Genomic DNA, 21,353 nt, shown 5'->3' on the forward strand with positions numbered 1-21,353 from the left:
GTAGATGATACAGAACCAAAGACACAAAAACCAAAAATCCATTACTACAAAGCTATGTGAAAATGTTTAAAAGTCAATGTTTATAAATACTGAATGTAATTACAATTATGATTATGGACTTCTCAAAAAAAGATAGTCAATTAATTGTAGTTTATTTATGAAATGTATGTGTGTATATAGATTGATGGAGGAGGAGGAGATTGGTGTTTAACGTCCTGTCGGCAACGAGGTCATTAGAGACAATATAGATTGATATGTCATAGTAATTTCTTAGCTACATGTTGCTAGAGGTAAATCTTTGTTCTTTTGTGCCATTGATTATATGCGTTTGAAGTGCGAGGATAGAGAACGATTTATGTGTGTTTCATTTATTTGTATTGTGAAGTGAAATGACTGAAATATATGTGTAACTCTGCAAAAGGTCCACCAGGATTCATATTAGCATTGAAACATCAACCCGATTATCCTTTAGATGATTAAAAGATAAATCACAGAAAGGAGAACGACAAGCCAACAATACAAACAAAGAAGAGCAACAAAAAGGATGAGTATTTTTATTATTAACAGAACTGGTTATTTGAATTTGACTGTCCCTGTCACTGGCTGCAGTGTGTCATTATCCAAGTGTGACAGGTGCTGTGAAAATGTGATCAGCCACCCAAGTTACTAACTAACTCCAAACATTAATAAACCAACTTTGGGCAACAAGAGGGTGGGGACAGTCAGAAAGTTAACATTTAACAAAGATGTGTATAATAACCATAAGGTGTTGTGTTGGTGCAATGTAAGAATGTTCCAGAAGTTAAAGTGTGGCCTAATACATGCATTACAGATCTTGTATGTTTGCCCAAAAAAATAAAAAAGCACAAAATTCCCCTTACCAAAAATGCAAAACAGGGAGGAGCAAAAGCTTCTTGCATAAACTGTTCTTAATTACGTACAAAACAGTAAAATTCCAAAAAACAATTCTTTCTGTGAATTTTCAACTTCTCGCGGCATAATGAATAATCCATTAAATTTCGGGCATGCAGCCGCGCAAATAAAATTTCTTCTACTGATATTTCGGCCGCGTATTTCTGAAGATGGCCGGACGATACGCGGCCGAAATATCAGTAGAAGAAATTTTATTTGCGCGGCTGCATGCCCGAAATTTAATGGATTAACAATTCTTTCTTTTTAAGACAAGTTATGCATATTATTATTACAAGGGTCGTTCAGTAATTAAAGTGGCAAATTGGTCTGGGGAAAAACTGTTAGCGGGGCAAGTTTGGTACTTTTATGGCTTTAAGTTGGTATCACTGGGATGAGGTCTGATCAGCTGATGTATCATCATTGCTTTGTTTAAAACCTCAAAAATACATCTCAAGATGGCGAGTCTGCTTGAAACATCCACATTAGTTGAACCTCATTCTGTAATTCATGTTTTACTTGTTGAAGGTGAGAAACCAGTGAATATACACTGTAGAATGTCTAAAGTTTATGGTGAAGGTTGTATGAATCGTGAAAATTTTTACAAGTGGGTAGTACAATTCAAACATGGCTGTGACTCAGTGACTGACGAGCACCGTTCTAGCCGATCAGTTGCAGTTTCAACTCCCTCATTTGAAAGTAGAATTTATGACGTTATTTGTGCCAACCACCATGTGAGTGTGGAAATGATAGTTGATAAGGTTCAAGTTAGTACTGGCACAGTTCATAACATTATCTTTAAAAATCTGAAGTACCATAAAACATGTGCAAGATGGGTCCCAAAGGAGTTGACACAGCTACACAAGGAAACAAGGTTGAGAGTGTGCACAGAGTTAAAGGAACATTGTGAAAGAGAAGGTGAGCACTTCCTCAACTAAATTTTAACTTGTGATGAAACTTGGGTTCACAATTATGAGCCAGAAGCAAAAAGACTAAGCATGAAGCGGAAGCACACCAACTCACCTGTCAAGAAAAAATTCAAAACCCAAGCATTAGCAGGAAAAGTCATGTTGACAGTGTTTTGGGATGCTGAAGGCCCAGGTTTTTGTTGTTATCTCGAAGAGCAGCATACAATGAACAGCCAATATTACTCGGATTTGCTTTCAAACAAGGTGAAGCCAGCCATGATATAGAGAGACGTCATGGATCTCAGAGGAGAGATGTGATTCTCCAGCAAGACAACACACGTCCACATATTGCTCAACTAACCCATGACACCATTGACAAAATGGGCTGGGAAGTACTGCCTCGTCTCCCTTACAGTCCTGATTTAGCAAAGAGTGATTTCCATTTGTTTGGTGCACTGAGGGAGGCATTACATGCAAAGAGGTTCCAGGACAACGAGGACATGAAAAAGTTTGTGGGAAATTGGTTCAAACATCAAGATAAAGAGTTCTTTGCAGCCAAAACATAAAAGCTTGAAGCCCATTGAAATAAGTGCATAAATGTTCAAGGGGATTATGTTGAAAAGTAGAAAAAGTATTGTCTTCTAAAAATAAATGCTTTCTTCTACAGACCAATTTGTCTCTTTAGTTATTGAATGACCCTTGTATTATTACTATTGTTGGCAATGGCTGTAGTTGTATAACCTTGTTGATAAGCACAACTGTCTGTTATACAGCATATGCTATTAATGTCACACTCTCAAACTTACCTTAATCTAAAAATTTGTGAATATCCAGAATACAAAATTATGAGCCATCACTGCCTACACTTACATATGTGCCTACAGCTGTACTTGTCATCTGCAGGATGCCATATGGCACTTGGCAAATGGAACATGTGAGCAAGTTTTATTGCACTGATGCAAGGGCAGGGGCAGGTGTTACCTCCACCATGAAGAGGAAGAGTCCAGCGACAGAGGAGCAGCCCCAGGCAATCTCTATGAGCCGACGCAGCGCGGGCGTCAGAAGGCGCACCACAAGCGGGTGGGTGATGCGGTGGTGGGGCACGTGCAGGTCAGGCATCAGGAAGGTGGAGATGACGAGAGTAGCCGTATGCACCGCCACCAGTGCCACGGTGCACACCGCGAACATGGTGAACAGCCAGGCCGGGCAGCGTGTCGGCACATTCACCTGCAGCTCCACCATTGACTGCTGTGGGCACACAAAATGAGTGTGGTTCTTATGCTCTGCCACCTGCCGTGTACACAGTTTGCAAACCACTGTAAACTACTACCTGCATTGATGAGCTAAAACATTATGATCACTTGTTTAGCAGTGTGTTGATGAACCGTCTGCAGACAAAACAGCAGTGATTCTATGTAGCATGAATTCAACAAGTCTTTGGTAGGTTTCCGGAGGTGTGTAGCACCAAATGTCCATGTACAACCCAAGTAATCTCCCAACATTATGGGCCAATGGTTTCTAGACATGGAGTTGTCGCCAGCTGGTGGCTCAGGTTGTACCATCGGATTCAGACCATGAGAATTTGGTTCCCTATCATGCCCCTCAAACTGCTGTAGTTTGACTCTGGCCTGTTAACACGTGCAGTTATAGTGCTGGAAGATGCCGTAGCTGTCAGGGAAGATACTGAGGATAAAAAGATGCAGGGAGTTCACAATAATGTTCATTGTAGTCCACAGCTGTCTCGGTGCCTTCGATTACTATTGCAGGTCCCATGGAAGCTCAGGTGAATGATCCCCATAGTGTAATACTACCCCCACCAGGCTATGTCTTGGGCACAGTGCATGTTTCAAGAAGCCATTTGCCAGGATAATGGCATATCCAGAAATGATCACTAACTGGTTCAATCTCAATCATGCCGTTACCACAGATTGTTATTGATGAGGTCAACATGAGAACATGTAAGGGTCACATACTGTAGAGTACTGTGTTGAACAGTGTACATTGAACGTTGTGTAGCAAAACACTTGTGCCTAAAAAATGTTGTTGAATCTGTCTCTGATTCCTCCTATCCTGTTTAGAGAACTGACAAGCCTCTGAATCACATGCCCACAGTCCCATAATATAATGGGCAGTGGTCATAATGCTTTGGCTCATTAGCGTAGCATATTAATAGTTGCAACAGTATTATGAAAAGGATACATTGCTACTCGCCATATAGAGGAAGCATTGAGTCACAGATAAGCATAACGAAAAGACTGCTACATTTTGTGTTTAGTAATCATTTCATTGTGCTTGTCTGTGACTCAACATCTCCTCTATATGGTGAGCAGCAATCCATTCTTTTGATAATATTTTCATTAGTCCATCATGGTCTTTCTGTTTGTTAATAATTAAGAGTTTCATCCCGTTCCATCCTCATATGGAGCATGGGAAAATTGACTATTTACATTCCTCCAAATGTAGTGGAGTTAGTCTAAAATTGCCTTCATGATCTCTACAGAAGTGATAAGTAGTGAAGAAAAATATATCTAGACTAATTCTGGTTCTCGAAATTTTGTAAGTGGGCTTTTGGGGGATAATTTGCATCTATATTCTAGGGTCTGCCAGCTTAGGTTTTTGAATATTTCCATGATGCTCTCTCATGAATCAAACAAATCTGTGACTATCTGTGCCATCCCTCTTGTATACACTCAATATCTCCTGTTAGTCTTTTTTCATACAGATCCCTCTCACCTGAGCAGTGTACTAGGATGGGTCGCACAAGTGATCTATATGCAGTCTCCTTGTAAACTGACTGCACTTTGTCAGTATTCTGATTTTTTCATTTCATATCCTTACAAAGTGTTACTAGTACACCCAGGTGTTTGTGTGAGTTGAGTGACTGTAACTGTGAAACACTGATATTTCAATCATATGATATTAATTTTTGTTTTGTTTCGTGACATGAACAATTTTTCGTTTCTGAACATTTGTCATAGGTTGCCAATCTTTGCACCCCATTCAAATTTTATCATGATCTGTTTGAATATTTCTGCAGATTTTTTTTAGACAATACTTCATTATACATAACTCCATCATCTGCAAAGAGTTCTGAGGTTACTATTAAATATTGCTTTGCAGGTCAGTAATATATAATATGAACAACAGGGGCCCAACATGCTTCGGGGGGGGGATTCTTGAAATTATTTCTGTATCTGATGGCGACTCTCCCTACCAAGATACCCTCAGTGTCACAAATTTTCTTTGGTGCATTGTACAATCGAACTTTTGTTACTAAGCGTTAGGAAAGTTGTAGTGGCAGAGCACTTCAGAGAATACTTGCACAGTATCATAAGATACTTCCCTGATCATGCCATTGTAATGGTGGGTTACTTCAATTTACCAACTATAGAGTAAAAAGTCATGTGATTATAATTGGTGCCAGAGGCAGAGATTTATGTGAGATTGTTTTGAATGGCTTACCTTTTTAACAAACTATGACATTTCTCAGACCAATAGAGAAATTAACAAACATCTTGCTCACAGTCCAGATCTCATCCTAAATGACCAGACACAACTCAACACTTCCCCTCTCCTAAACTTCATATAATCATCTTTGTTGTTCATTACTTCCCACATCCTCTCTTCCTACATATTCCCATTTTCCTGTAGTCAAAAGTTGTTTTATTTGTTGCAGTTGTCTTTGTATTCCACATATGCTGTAGTTTCAATAGTTAAGGGTTTGCTTTTAACTTGTACTTGTATTACTGTCCATGTTTAACTCCCCTTGTAGTTGTCTCATCAAATACTGTTCATATTTTACTTTGCTCATTTATTTAATGTAAACTGGTATACAGCCACTGCTTTGATTATAAAGTTAATGTTAAAATGCAGTACCACCACACTCTCAAACTGTAGGTTCCCTCAAACACCTCAATTTTCCTGCATTTATTAATTTCTGTTTATCGTATTGATATAGCTTAAGTTCTTCGTGTATTCTGTATTTACATTGACAACTGTCTCTTCTTTTTTAATTGGTTGTGTATCACTCTCCATGTTTCATACCTCTTGATGCAGCCTTGCCTAGTACTAAGTTTATCTTATTTCAATAGTTTTGTTTATCAATAGATCCCGTTATGTAGGCATGTTATTCTTATATTGTGCTAAATGTTTTCCTGTCAACTCCATTGTTATTTATGTACTGTTCAGTTTTTACTATTTCATTGCAAAGATGTTACTCACTGTATTTTTCTACTTCACTCTAGATGTGTTACTTCTCTTCCAGTGTTGTCTGCTAACATTTAACTTCTTTGGTGATAATACTCAGTAAATGCCTGAAGATGGCCTTGTAAGCCGAAAACCGGTTAGCAATAAAAATAATATTGTAGAACAAAAGCAAACTGGTGCTTTTCATTTATTATTATAATGTTGTTCTACCAAGAACCGACGGAAGATTCTGTTAATACCAATAGAGAGTATTTCTTTCTGGGTACAAGCAGCATAAGAGAGGTCAGAGTATCCGTGAATGAAAAGTGTTTCGAGGAAAATTCTGAGATGTGCTGTTACCAACAGAGTCTGCCATATTTTACTGTTTTTGGGTCTGTTTAAAAAGAAAAGGAGTAGAGTTTACCCTGAAAACTACATTTTGTGATCATGTGTGGTAGATACGTCTTGATGCTATGTTTCAACAGACAGTGCAGCATCTGTTAGAGATTATTTTGTTATTAAGTTAATCAAAGTAGTGGCTCCAGTTGCTGGGGCTTTGGTGCAGCTTCCTGGTGAGAGCTTGGGGTGACCCTGGATAGGCCTGCATAAGTTGGAGCTGCAGTGTGGGAAAGGTCCTCCCCATTCTTACAGAGTTTCTTGCATCTGGGTACTTAGACAGCGTGCTATGTCATGCAACCAGGAAGGTCTCAGGTGGCGAATTCTCAATGCCTTTTGGGGGACCTCACTGTTCGATGAGAGCCATCCAACAGGGAGTTTCTTGATGTCTGAATAAATAGTTTCATACTACAAGTCCTTATGAAAGTTGATAGAGCTTGAGCTGGATGCCGATATTTAAAAAAAGATATCATTTACTTGTTGTTAAGCCAGATTAGCATGCCACTGAAGGAGAAATGTGCTGTAGAGGGGAAAGACGAAAATAAAATGTTTGCTCTAAATTTATTGTATTACTGCATTCAGGCATGCAGGTTTTGTTAGAATGTTTTGTTTTCAACAGTTGCTTTTTCCACTTAGAGTGATATAAAGGTGACAATGACAAACACAGTAGGCCTGTTGTTGTTGTGGTCTTCAGTCCTGAGACTGGTTTGATGCAGCTCTCCATGCTACTCTATCCTGTGCAAGCTTCTTCATCTCACAGTACTTACTGCAACCTACATCCTTCTCAATCTGCTTAGTGTATTCATCTCTTGGTCTGCCTCTACGATTTTTACCCTCCACGCTGCCCTCCAATGCTAAATTTGTGATCCCTTGATGCCGCAGAACATGTCCTAACAACTGATCTCTTCTTCTAGTCAAGTTGTGCCACAAACCCTTCCCCAATTCTATTCAATACCTCCTCATTAGTTATGTGATCTACCCATCTAATCTTCAGCATTCTTCTGTAGCACCACATTTTGAAAGCTTCTATTCTCTTCTTGTCCAAACTATTTATCGTCCATGTTTCACTTCCATACATGGCTACATTCCATACAAATACTTCCAGAAACGTCTTCCTGACGCTTAAATCTATACTCGATGTTAACAAATTTCTCTTCTTCAGAAGCGCTTTTGTTGCCATTGCCAATCTACATTTTATATTCTCTCTACTTCGACCATCATCAATTATTTTGTTCCCCAAATAGCAAAACTCCTTTACTGCTTTAAGTGTCTCATTTCCTACTCTAATTCCCTCAGCATCACCCAACTTAATTTGACTACATTCCATTATCCTCGCTTTGCTTTTGTTGATGTTCATCTTATATCCTCCTTTCAAGACACTGTCCATTCCGTTCAACTGCTCTTCCAAGTCCTTTGCTGTCTCTGACAGAATTACAACATCGTCGGCAAACCTCAAAGTTTTTATTTCTTCTCCATGGATTTTAAAACCTACTCGGAATTTTTCTTTTGTTTCCTGTACTGCTTGCTCAATATACAGATTGAATAACATTGGGGAGAGGCTACAATCCTGTCTTACTCCCTTCCCAACCACTGCTTCCCTTTCATGCCCCCCGACTCTTATAACTGCCATCTGGTTTCTATACAAATTGTAAATAGCCTTTCACCCCCTGCATTTTACCCCTGCCACTTTTAGAATTTGAAAGAGAGTATTCCATTCAACATTGTCAAAAGCTTTCTCCAAGTCTACAAATGCTAGAAACGTAGGTTTGCCTTTCCTTAATCTTTCTTCTAAGATAAGCTGTAAGGTCAGTATTGCCTCACGTGTTCCAACATTTCTACGCAATCCAAACTGATCTTCTCCGAGGTTGGCTTCTACCAGTTTTTCCATTCGTCTGTAAAGAATTCACGTTAGTATTTTGCAGCGGTGACTTATTAAACTGATAGTTCGGTAATTTTCACATCTCTCAACACCTCCTTTCTTTGGGATTGGAATTATTATATTCTTCTTGAAGTCTGATGGTATTCTGCCTGTCTCATACAGCCTGCTCATCAGATGGTAGAGTTTTGTCAGGACTGGCTCTCGTAAGGCCGTCAGTAGTTCTAATGGAATATTGCCTACTTCCGAGGCCTTGTTTCGACTCAGGTTTTTCAGTGCTCTGTCAAACTCTACACGCAGTATCGTATCTCCCATTTCATCTTCATCTATATCTTCTTCCATTTCCATAATATTGTCCTCAAGTACATCACCCTTGTATAGACCCTCTATATACTCCTTCCACCTTTCTGCTTTTCCTTCTTTTCTTAGAACTGGGTTTCCATCTGCGCTCTTGATATTCATACAAGTGGTTCTCTTTTCTCCAAAGATCTTTAATTTTCCTTAGGCAGTATCTATCTTACCCCTAGTGAGATAAGCCTCTACATCCTTACATTTGTCTTCTAGCCATCCCTGCTTAGCCATTTTGCACTTCCTGTCGATCTCATTTTTGTGACGTTTGTATTCCGTTTTGCCTGCTTCATTTGCTGCATTTTTATATTTTCTCCTTTCATCAATTAAATTCAGTATCTCTTCTGTTACCCAAGGATTTCCACTAGCCCTCGTCTTTTTACCTACTTGATCCTCTGCTGCCTTCACTACTTCATCCTGCAGAGCTACCCATTCTTCTTCTACTGCATTTCTTTCCCCCATTCCTGTCAACTGCTCCCTTATGCTCTCCCTGAAACTCTATACAACCTCTGGTTTAGTCAGTTTATCCAGGTCCCATCTTCTTAAATTCCCACCTTTTTGCAGTTTCTTCAGTTTTAATCTACAGTTCATAACCAATAGATTGTGGTCAGAGTCCCCTTTGCCCCTGGAGATGTCTTACAGTTTAAAACCTGATTCCTAAATCTCTGTCTTACCATTATGTAATCTATCTTATACCTTATGGTATCTCCAGGCTGCTTCCATGTAGACAACCTTCTTTTACGATTCTTGAACCAAGTGTTAGCTATGATTAAGTTATACTCCGTGCAAAATTCTACCAGACGGCTTCCTCGTTCATTTCTTACCCCCAATCCATATTCACCTACTATGTTTCCTTCTCTCCCTTTTCCTACTCTCGTATTCCAGTCACCCATGACTATTAAATTTTCGTCTCCCTTCAGTACCTGAATAATTTCTTTTATCTCATCATACATTTCATTAATTTCTTCATCATCTGCAGAGCTAGTTGGCATATAAACTTGCACTACTGTAGTAGGCATGGGCCTCGTGTCTATCTTGGCCACAATAATGCGTTCACTATGCTGTTTGTAGTAGCTTACCCGCACTCCTGTTTTTTTATTCATTATTAAACCTACTCCTGCATTACGCCTATTTGATTTTGTATTTATAACCCTGTGTTCACCTGACCAAAAGTCTTGTTCCTCCTGCCACCGAACTTCACTAATCCCCACTATATCTAACTTTAACCTATCCATTTAACCTGCCCGATTAAGGGATCTGACATACCACCCTCCGATCTGTAGAAAGCCGGTTTTCTTTTTCCTGATAACGACGTCCTCTTGAGTAGTCCCCTCCCAGAGATCCGAATGGGGGACTTTTTTACCTCCAGAATATTTTACCCAAGAGGATGCCATCATCATGTAATCATACAGTAAAGCTGCATGCCCTCGGGAAAAATTACGGCTGTAGTTTCCCCTTGCTTTCAGCCGTTCGCAGTACCAGCACAGCAAGGCCGTTTTGGTTAGTGTTACAAGGCCAGATCACTCAATCGTCCAGACTGTTGCCCCTGCAACTACTGAAAAGGCTGTTGCCCCTCTTCAGGAACCACACGTTTGTCTGGCCTCTCATCAGATACCCCTCCGTTGTGGTTGCACCTACGGTACGGCTATCTGTATTGCTGAGGCACGCAAGCCTCCCCACCAACGGCATGGTCCATGGTTCATGGGAGGGACAGTAGACCTACGGAACGACAAATGGGGTGTCGATCCCGTTTGCACATAGAGGTATTTGTCCATGCTTCTTACGTGTGAATCTGTGTGTTGATATTCTTTTGATATCAACGTGGTACGCTACAACTCTATTCAACGTCGCAAGTGTTTCTTCACGAATGTGTTTTAGTTTACTGTTGGATTCATGATTCTTATCCCTACTTGCACGTATTTAAGAATTATTTTTAGAAACATCTATATCGTCTGATATTACAAAAACTCTTGGAGGTGAAAAAGTAATTCAAATATTTCGTAAAACACGCAGGAGAGGGTTGCAAAGTAAACATTATGCTTACGACGCATCTTACGTTCTCCTTTCTCGCCGCTTCGAGCGCTAGTGTCGCTCCAGCTGTCAAAAGATAACAACTTTACAGCATTGAGTGTCACGCCGGTTATGTTAGTTAGACTGTGGTCATCATCACTTTGAATCTTGATTTACTCATTCACTCTTAATGTAGTTGGGCCCTTCCAATGCATGGATTGGCCGTTGGTTTCTGGATCACATGTGAAAAACCAAGAAATTAGGATCTTGTCAATGATATCCAAAGTGTCAGACAAATATTTTCACGAGCTTCTTTTTGTGCGATCGGGAGCATCTTCGGCACCAGTTTCGCACACACTTGGTTATACAAATTTTGTCTTAAGCATTCTTTGTCAATTCCTATGCTTTCAACAAAAATTGTTCAAATGGCTCTGAGCACTATGCAACTTAACTTCTGAGGTCATCAGTCGCCTAGAACTTAGAACTAATTAAACCTAACTAACCTAAGGACATCACACACATCCATGCCCGAGGCAGGATTCGAACCTGCGACCATAGCGGCAGCTCGGCTCCAGACTGTAGCACCTAGAACCGCACGGCCACTCCGGCCGGCTGCTTTCAACAATCGGTCGAACACTTAGCCGACGGTCAGATCGAATTAGATTACCTATTTTCATGCGTTTTTGATGCTGAAGGGCTTCCCAGGCGTGTGTATTCTTCAACGTCTTCTCGTCCATCTCGGAAGCGCTCAAACCACTCAAAAACTCTCGTACCTAATAAACAGTCTTTGTTATACACTTCTTTTAGCAAAAGATTGGTTTTAGTAGCAGTTTTTCCAAGTTTCATGTGAAACTTCATGACAATTCGTTGTCCAATTATTACACTTATCACTTTTCCGGCAAAACTAAGTAACGGGTCTTGCACAAACGAAGGCCACAGTCACACTGATTTGCCTACAGGCACTACAGATAACACATTCCACTAAGAAGGCTTCACGTTTCTCAGCTATTGGTCGTTCGTCTTTGGCGCATATGTCGTTATTTTGTCATGGCATCCATGCTGTAATTTTGTAGCCACACATCGTGTGTACTGTATGTACACTGAAGAGCCAAAGAGACTGGTACACCTGCCTAATATCGTGTAGGGCCCACGTGAGCACGGCCGCAACACGACGTGGCATGGACTCGCGTGAATAGTTAACGGTTGTGAAAACACACTTGACCTCTTAGTAACAAATAATCCTGAGCTAATAACGAGCATGAAAGCGGATACAGGGATTGATCAACACAGGGTTGTCTTAACGAGACTGAATATTGTAACCCCCAAATCCTCCAAAAATAAACAAAATATACCTATTCAAAAAAGCAGATAAAAATTCACTTGACGCCTTCCTGAGAGGCAGCTCCACTCCTTCCAAATTAGCAATGTAATTGTGGACGAGATGTGGCTTGAATTCAAAGAAATAGTATCGGCAGCAGTTGAGATATTTATACCAAATAAGTTAACAAACGACGGGGCTGATCCCCCTTGGTACACAAAACGGGTCAGAACACTGTAGCAAAAACAACAACAAATTCCAAATTTAAACAGACGCAAAATCTCCAAGATTGGAGATCTTTTACAGAAGTTCGAAATTTGGCACGGACTTCAATGCGAGATGCTTATGGTAGTTTCCACAACGAAACTTTGTCTCGAAACCTGGCAGAAAATCCAAAGAGATTCTGGTCGTATGTGAAGTATGCTAGCGGCAAGACGCAAATCAGTGTCTTCTCTGCGCGATAGCAATGGAGATACTATCGAAGACAGTGCTGCCAAAGCAGAGTTACGAAACACAGCCTTCTGAAATGGCTTCACAAAAGAAGACGAAGTAAATATTCCAGAATTAGAATCAAGAACAGCTACCAACATGAGTAACGTAGAAGTAGTGAAGCAACTTAAATCACTTAATAAAAGCAAGCCTTCTGGTCCAGACTGTATACCAATTAGATTCCTTTCAGAGTATGCTGATGCAAAAGCTCCATACTTAACAATCATATTACAACCGTTCGCTCGACGAAAGATCCGTACCCAAAGACTGGAAAGTTGCACAGGTCACACCAATATTTAAGAAAGGCAGTAGGAGTAATCCACTTAATTACAAGCCCACATCACTGACGCCGATATGCAGCAGGATTTTGGAACATCTATTGTGTTCGAACATTATGAATTACCTCGAAGAAAACGGTCTATTAACACACAGTCAACACGGATTTAGAAAACATCGTTCTTGTGAAACACAACTAGATCTTTACTCGTATGAAGCGTTGAGTGCTATTGATAAATTTCTAACTGATTCCTTATTTCTGGATTCGCGAAGGCTTTTGACACTGTACCACACGGGTGGCTTGTAGTGAAACTGCGTGCTTATGGGATATCGTCTGTTATGTTACTGGATTGGTGATTTCCTGTCAGAGAGGGCAAAGTTCGTAGTAATTGACGGAAGGTCATCGAGTAAAATTTAAGTGCTTTCTGGCGTTCCCCAAGGTACTATTATAGGCCCTTTGCTGTTCCTTATCTATGTAAACGATTTGGGAGACAACCTGAGCAGCCATCTTATGTTGTTTGCAGAGGACGGCGCCGTTTATCGACTAGTAAAGTCATCAGAAGATCAAAACAAATTGCAAGGACTTGGAAGAGCAGTTGAATGGAATGGACAGTGTCTTGAGAGGAAGATATAAGAAGAACATCAACAAAAGCTAAACCAGGATAATGGAATGTAGTCGAATTAAGTCGGGAGATGCTGAGGGAATCAGATTAGGAAATGAGACACTAAAAGTAGTAAGGAGTTTTGCTATTTGGGGAGCAAAATAATTGATGATGGTCGAAGTACAGAGAATATAAAATGTAGATTGGCAATGGCAAGAAAAGCGCTTCTGAAGAAGAGAAATTTGTTAACATCGAGTATAGATTTAAGCGTCAGGAAGTCGTTTCTGAAAGTATTTGTATGGAGTGTAGCCATGTATGGAAGTGAAACATGGACGATAAATAGTTTGGACAAGAAGAGAATAGAAGCTTTCGAAATGTGGTGCTACAGAAGAATGCTGAAGATTAGATAGGTAGATCACATAACTAATGAGGAAGTATTGAATAGAACTGGGGAGGAGTTTGCGGCACAACTTGACTAGAAGAAGGGATCGGTTGGTAGGACATGTTCTAAGGCATCAAGGGATCACCAATTTAGTATTGGAGGGCAGCGTGGAGGGTAAAAATCGTAGACGGATACCAAGAGATGAATACACTAAGCAGATTGAGAAGGATGTAGGTTGCAGTAAGTACTGGGAGATGAAGAGGCTTGCACAGGATAAAGTAGCATGGAGAGCTGCATCAGACCAGTCTAAGGACTGAAGACCACAACAACAACAATCTGTATGGCACGAAAATTTACAATTTACCCTAAATAACGAAAAGTGGGAGGTCACCCACATGAGTGCCAAACGAAATCCGTTAAGCTGCGGTTACATGATAAATCAGTCAAATTTAAAGGCCGTAAGCTCAACTAAAAACCTAGGAATTACAATTACGAACAACTTAAAGTGGAAGGAACACATAGAAAATGTAGTGGACAAGGCTAACCAAAGACTGCGTTTTATTGGCAGGACACTTAGAAAATGTAACAGATCTATTAAGGAGACTGCCTACACTACACTTGTCCGTCCTCTTTTAGAGTACTGCTGCTCGGTGTGGGGTCCTTACCAGATAGGATTGACGCAGTGCATCGAAAAATTTAGGATTGACGCAGTGCATCGGAAAATTTCAAAGAAGGACAGCATGTTTTGTATCATCGTGAAATAGGGGAGAGAGTGTCACTGGAATGATACAGGATTTGGGGTGGATATAATTAAAACAAAGGCGTTTTTCGTTGCGGAGGTAACTTCTCCCGAAATTCCAATCACCAACTTCCTCCACCGAATACGAAAATATTTTGTTGTCGCCGACCTACACAGGGAGGAACGATCACCATGATAAAAAAAGGGAAATCAGAACTCGTACGTTAATATATAAATGTTCATTCTTTTCGCGCACCATACGAGATTTGAAAAATAGAGAATTGTGAAGGTGGTTCGATTAATCCTCTGCCAGGCACTTAAAGGTGCTTTGCAGATTATCCATGTAGATGTAGACTCGACTAATGTCTGAAGCAGTGCTGGAGGGAATTGACACCATGAATCCTGAAGGGCTGACCATAAATCCGTAGAGTATGAGCGGGTCGAGATCTCTTCTGAATAGCACGTTGCAAGGCATCGACGTTCTTGGAGCCACTCTCTAGCAATTCTGGACGTGTAGGGTGTCGCTTTGTCCTGCTGGAATTGCTCAAGTCCGTCGGAATGCACAATGGACATGAATGGATGCAGTTGATCAGACAGGATGCTTATGTAAGTATCACCCTCAGAGTCATGTCTAGATGTAACAGGGGTCCCATATCACTCTAGCTGCACGCGTCCCACAGTATTATAGTCTCCAGCAACTTGAACAGTTCCCTGTTGACATGCAGGGTCCATTGATTGATGAGGTTGTGTCCGTACCCATACACGTCCGTCTGCTCGATACAATCTGAAACGAGACTCGTCCGACCAGGCAACATGTTTCCATTCATTAACATTCCAACGTCGGTGTTGACGGGTCCAGCCGAGGCGTAAAGCTTTGTGTCTTGCAGCCATCGAGGGTACACGAGTGGACCTTAGGCTCCGAAAGCCCATATCGATGATGTTTCATTGAATGGTTCGTACGCTAACAGTTGTTGATGGCCCATCATTGAAATCTGCAGTAATTTGCAGATGCTCTTCTGTCGCATTGAACGATTCTCATCAGTCGTCGTCCCGTTCTTGCAGGATCTTTTTCTGGCAGCAGCGATGTCGGAGATTTGATGTTTTACCAGATTCCTGATATTCACAGTACACTCTTGAATTGGTCGTACAGGAAAATCCCCACTTCATCGTTAACTCGGAGATGCTGTATCCCATTGCTCGTGCGCAGACTATAACACCACGTTCAAACTCACTTAAATCTTGCTAACCTGCCATTGTAGCAGCAATAACCGATCTAACAACTGCGCCGACTGCAGCGCCGCATTGTGCCTGTTTACGTATCTCTATATTTGATCATGCATGCCTGTACCAGTTTCTTTGGCTCTTCAGTGTATAATATCACTTGAATTAACTGCTTCAGTGAGGGGCAACCGAAAAGACCTAGCAGTGCTGCAGACTATAGAGAACCACGTATGTACATTCACATCTACACTGTAACCAACCACTGTGCAGAGTTGTGTACTTCCCCCTGCACCACTTATTAGAGCTTCTTCCCGTTCGATTCGCGTAAAGCGTTCGGGTGCCTCTGTCTGTGCTGTAACTAATCTGACCTTGTATTCATCGTTCACAGAGGAGAGATACCTTGGGGTTTCTAGCATATTCATATATTCATCACGTAATGTTGGTTCTCAAAATTTGGTATGAAGGCTTTCGTAGGATAATTGGCGTCTTTCTTCAAGCTTTTGTCTGAATGAGATTAATTTTCAGTTAAGTGAAGTTATACTATTTTGAGTGGAATGTGATGTTGAAGTCCGCATCATGTTGGAAGGCGGACCAATTTTCAGCTATTCTTCTCATCCGCCTCCACTACCCACTGGCAGCCAACAATATTCATTCTCTTTCCGAGCGGGGAAGAGGAAAAAGAAGATATAAAATGCTGGACAATATCAAAGGAGGCAAATATTCAGAAATGAAAAGACTGCCTATGGACAGACAAAAGTGGAACAGGCTTAACCCATGACAAGACCGGCCGTAAGGCAGAATACCATACATACATAAATTACGAGCGGGAAGCAGCGAGTTACAGATAACACAGCGAGAACCTCCCTCCTACAGTCTGCACCGTTACCGTACTTCGCGACAGCCAAATTATTCATTCATGGTCAGATTTTTTTTTTTGTATTCTTTTTTTTCTTGTAGCAGTATAGGTGTGAATGTGTATCTTTAAATGTTTTAAGTGCGATTAGAAAAAAAGAGTCTGGTGACGGCAATATATGTGAAGTGCTTCACAAGCTGGCGAAGTGGGTTATTTACAGCAATTATAACTTTTTCAAACGTGTGTTTGAAAGCTGGTGTCCTACTGTTGACATTTGAAGACACAAGAACGGACTCCAGAACCATGTGGTGTTGGCAAGAGAACTGTAAAGGGGTTTGAAAACGATAGTGTCAGAGCTTAGAAAAAGTTGGTTTCGTCTCGCCTGGAAAGCATCGAAATCGCAAGGAACCTGTAACATAAATTGATGGTTTTAACAACGATGTTTTAAAGTGCTCCATGTGAATGATGAATGCCCGACATCACAAAAACGTTTTACAGTTATGCAGGGAAAATTAGCTTCGTCAATGTAAAGAATTTTAAATGACGTTTGTTCCTGATATGTTAAGAAGAGAGTTTTTAGTTCAAAGAAGTGACGTAGGTGAAGCACGAACTACATCCACATAAAGATTCACGGTCCAAGAGAAGGAGGTACTTCAACAGTGTATTAGCTTGACGAAACATGGGTCAATTAGAATCATTCCAGGAAGATCTGCTGGAAAATGAGTGATGGTACTGCCGGTCCTAAAGTGTTCGTAGGATTATGTTCTCGGATAATTATTCTGCATGCTGACTCTAAGTCTGGTTTTGTTTCTGAGAATAAACTGGTATTTATGTGTAAGGAAAACAGCAGTGACTACTATTCGGAAATGAACGCTGTCAGTTTCGTGACGTGATTCACAATTCTTGTCATACCTTGCTTCGAAGTCGGCCATTGCCAGTTATAATTCAACTGTTACAGAGAAAGCACCAAGTATAAACACCAGAAAAGCGAATATTTTTCCCTGGCTTAAAAATAAAAATATTAAGCACAGTATAAACCAGACTGGTGCCAATCTCCTACAGCTTGTTAATTTATACAACTCACGTACATACTTTACTTCCTTGCACGTGAATGGGGTCACACAGTTTTGCGTTTACCCACGTGTCATTGTTAATGTAGCCTTATAGAATCAATTTGGGCAAAGGATAAGGCTATGTGGGGAAAAAAAATTCAAGATAACATTCACTGAATCTCTTGTTCATGAGGCAATAGACAACATCCCACCTGCAGCGTGGGCACAGTCTGTACGGCATGCTGAAAAGCTTCAGAGAGAATAATTTGTCAGGGAAGTAATGATGGTTACAAGCCTTGAACCTGTCATCGTAAATTTACAATCAGGTTGCTCAGAAACAGATTCAAATACAAGTACGGTGGTATTGCGACGTAGACTTTGGAACAAAGTAATAATATTTCTTAGTTTTAAAGACTCGTGGTTTAAAAAATGTGTTTTCCAACACATCGGTTGCTTACGTAATAATGAGAACTTCCTAGCCTTTTTGCTATTATGTTCAGCATATTGCCCAAGGAGAAGTTAAGGGTCTCCCATCATGTTGTATACTCTAATAACACGCGAGAATGCAGCTGGATAAATTCGTCTAAAGTCCGATATTCCCACATGTAAACCCCTGCCATTTTCAAGGTACGAATGGGATAAGGCCCGAAAATCACAGTGACTATTACTTGTCGAGATATCGATCGCTTTCGATGTTATCGGTCATCATTCCCTGGAGTTATTCGCAGATGATAGTTAATTATTTGCTTGTCCAATGAATTATGAATGCGGTCTCTCACTGTAATGTCCAGCGAATTAGTTTACACTCATAATGCCCGTTAATCGCGAAAAATATGACAATTACTCACCATTTTTACGATAGCCTTTTCATTAATCTTCTCTACCACTAATTCTTTTTTATGCGCAGTGATTACACTTAAAACAAATCAACACACACACCTTATATACATTTTTCAAAAATTCTATTGAGTGGAAGCAGTTGTCAGGCAAATTTAATGATTTCGATTTTGCTTGGTGTTAATTATTGCAAGTAGTTTCAATGATCTTGTCATTAGACAATTGTCATTTTGAGAAAACTTTATTCACGTCTTCACAAAGCTGTGTCAGCTGTTCTCGCCTCCCAATGTCACGGGGAGTAAATCTGTGGAGCAGTGGACGCAACGTAGTCAAGACGTGAATTAATGTTTCCCTCATGACGACTGATCGAAATTGGTTTTAATATTTATTACTCCCCTCATAGATTTGAACGGACGAAGTTGACTGAAAAGTAATGCCTCCACCTTCGTAACTCTTCAACAGTTGGCAGCATTGGTATGCGGCAGGTACTGGCTTGTTTCCTAGCCTGTTCTCTACAGCTCCAGTTGATGAGAAGCCTTAGCACTGAACGGTTGTGTTGTTACCGTGTAAAGTATGGAACCCTGCGCAGACGATCGGTCAATGCGATTTAAGCAACGTGCAGTCATTGAATTCTTGACAGCAGAATGTGTCATCACGAAGGAGATTCATCAGAGAATGAAAGCAGTTTATGGTGATTGTGTTGATGTGAGTACTGTGCGTCGTTGGGTGAGTGAGTTTAAAGATGTTAAGGCAGAACATTTGACCTGAGTGACAAAAAAAGATTTGGATGGTCTGTGACAGCAACCACCGAGTTTCACAAACAAAATGTTGACAGATTGATTCAGGACGGTCGCCGTATCAATCAGAGAGAAATTGCAAGCACAATCGGCATTTTGCAAGAATGTCCCAGAAAAGGGAAATGTTTTCCTGCAGCATGACAATGTCAAACCACACACTTCACGTGCCACCACAGCAGAACTTCAAAGACCGAATCTCACCACCGTACGGCATCCTCCATACAGGCCAGATTTAGCACCGTCTGACTTCCATCTGTTCCCAAGAATGAAAAACGATCTGTGGGGACATCATTATGCTTCTGATGAAGAGGAGGAGAGAACTGTGAGACTTTGGTTGTGGAAACAGAGTGTCAACTTGTTCTGTGACAGCTTTAGAAAACTTGTTCATCGTTGGCAGAAATGTATCCAATTGGATGGTGATTATGTGGAAAAGTGAATATTTGTAATTAAAGATCACATTCTATGGATTATTTCTGCATTCCATTTACTAAAATATTCCCATCCAAACACAATTAACAAAGGTGGAGGCACTACTTTTCATTCAACCCTCATGTAATACGATGTACCGTAGGCAAATGAGCCTGTTTGTTGTCCGTAGCAATGCAGTTTCGCAACAAGGACTTTGTTTGCTCGCTCTCTGCTGCCCCGCATGCGCAGTTCTCATCCCTTTGCTGCTCTGCCCCTTACGCCTGGACGCGTCGTCTTACGTGGCGTGAGCTATAGTATATGTGAAGATACCCCAATGGTGGAGTCACTCGTAAGTCGTCAGTTCTGAGATGGAAGAATGGGTTGTGTGTTCTCTGTAGGTTGAAGGCTATACAAGATAATTTCAGATGGTCATTACAGTTTTTAGTTGACCACAAGCAGTATTTTTCAAAAAAAGTGGCTGATCCTGTGTGGTGTGCGTACTATAAGACCTTCGGTACACACACCATCAGATTATTTGACTTTCCGCTGTAACGAAGTAGGCGAGTGTCAGCAATAAGTCTCGTGGTCTTATCGTGGCGTGTTTATCTTCTGCCGTTAGGTCAGATGATAGAAATGCCACTTGCATGCTTAGAGTAGCAGATTGACGGTGACCAACTTTAAACAGAACTTGATTAATTTTCACACATATTTATTAAAATAATAACAAGCATAAAAATTACTTAACTTCGTTCTGGATGCCATTTACAATTGACAATCTGAAGTTCCTTTGGTATTGGTACGTTAATCTTATTCACACATATATCTCTGATACTTGAGAAAAGTGTCTATACATTTTTCTTCATGGCTATGTACAGGAATATGGTAATCTTATTAGGTGCAGACTGAAACTTGACTATAAACTGGTAAAGACAAATGTAGAACTCGTACATACTTGCAGACTGACTAATCGGAGGTCTGTACACTCGTTATAATACCTCGCGCATTCATGTATCACTGCGCGAGTGTGATCCACGAGGAGAAAAGGTTCTACGTTAGCAGCAATCTCATTGGCTGCGTTACATATTAATATGTGGATCAGCGGAAGCAGAATTTGGTCCATCTCTATGGCAGCACCATCTGGTAGTGCGGAGATGGACGAGCGCTGCGCCTGCAATGTTGTGCTTAGCGGGGCGAGCTCTAGTGGGAAAGTTGTGTATGCACTGACTACGCGGAACCATGTACACAACATCCTGTATGGCAACCTGGAAAATTTTGTCACTCTACTTTGCACGCAAAGAGCAATTTAATGTTAACTACTTTGGGTACGTCATCTTAAAAGCAGTGGCACAGCTGACGCGCCCGAGTAGTGTGCTTGAGTGGATGATGGAGCTTCTCGCCCTACAACTCCTCGAGCAGCTCGAGACCGAGTACTCTTTAGCTCAGCACAGGATGTTATGTGAAATCATTCAACGGTTTCATTGCAAGCTGTATGCACGGTATGCCACGGGCTGTGAGGTTGACACTGGGGTCTCATAGCAGTTCGCATTGTTCTGGATGTTCAGATGGATAAAAGTTGCAGAGATGAAGAGGCTTGTACAGGATAGGCTACCGTCAAAACAGTCTTTGGACTGAACACCACTACCACCACAACACCAACACAAAGACCATCAGCTACTAGTAGAATGGCATCTATCAACTCGTGGTGTCTATACGAGAGTTTTATCAGTGGGTTTGAACAAATTAAGCC

General features: G+C 40.8%; 1 protein-coding gene across 1 annotated transcript in view; it reads right to left on the reverse strand.

The window, feature by feature from the left end:
• The window catches only part of LOC124711740 (calcium release-activated calcium channel protein 1-like), a 147,533-nt gene that overhangs the window by 25,140 nt on the left and 101,040 nt on the right, over nucleotides 1–21,353 (reverse strand). The window contains exon 3 of the mRNA XM_047241951.1: nucleotides 2,799–3,065. Within this exon, the coding sequence (XP_047097907.1) occupies nucleotides 2,799–3,065 (267 nt within the window). The remainder of the gene's footprint in view (nucleotides 1–2,798; nucleotides 3,066–21,353) is intronic.

The sequence above is a fragment of the Schistocerca piceifrons genome, chromosome 8 (genome assembly GCF_021461385.2).
Source record: "Schistocerca piceifrons isolate TAMUIC-IGC-003096 chromosome 8, iqSchPice1.1, whole genome shotgun sequence".
NCBI classification, from domain to species: Eukaryota; Metazoa; Arthropoda; class Insecta; order Orthoptera; family Acrididae; genus Schistocerca; species Schistocerca piceifrons.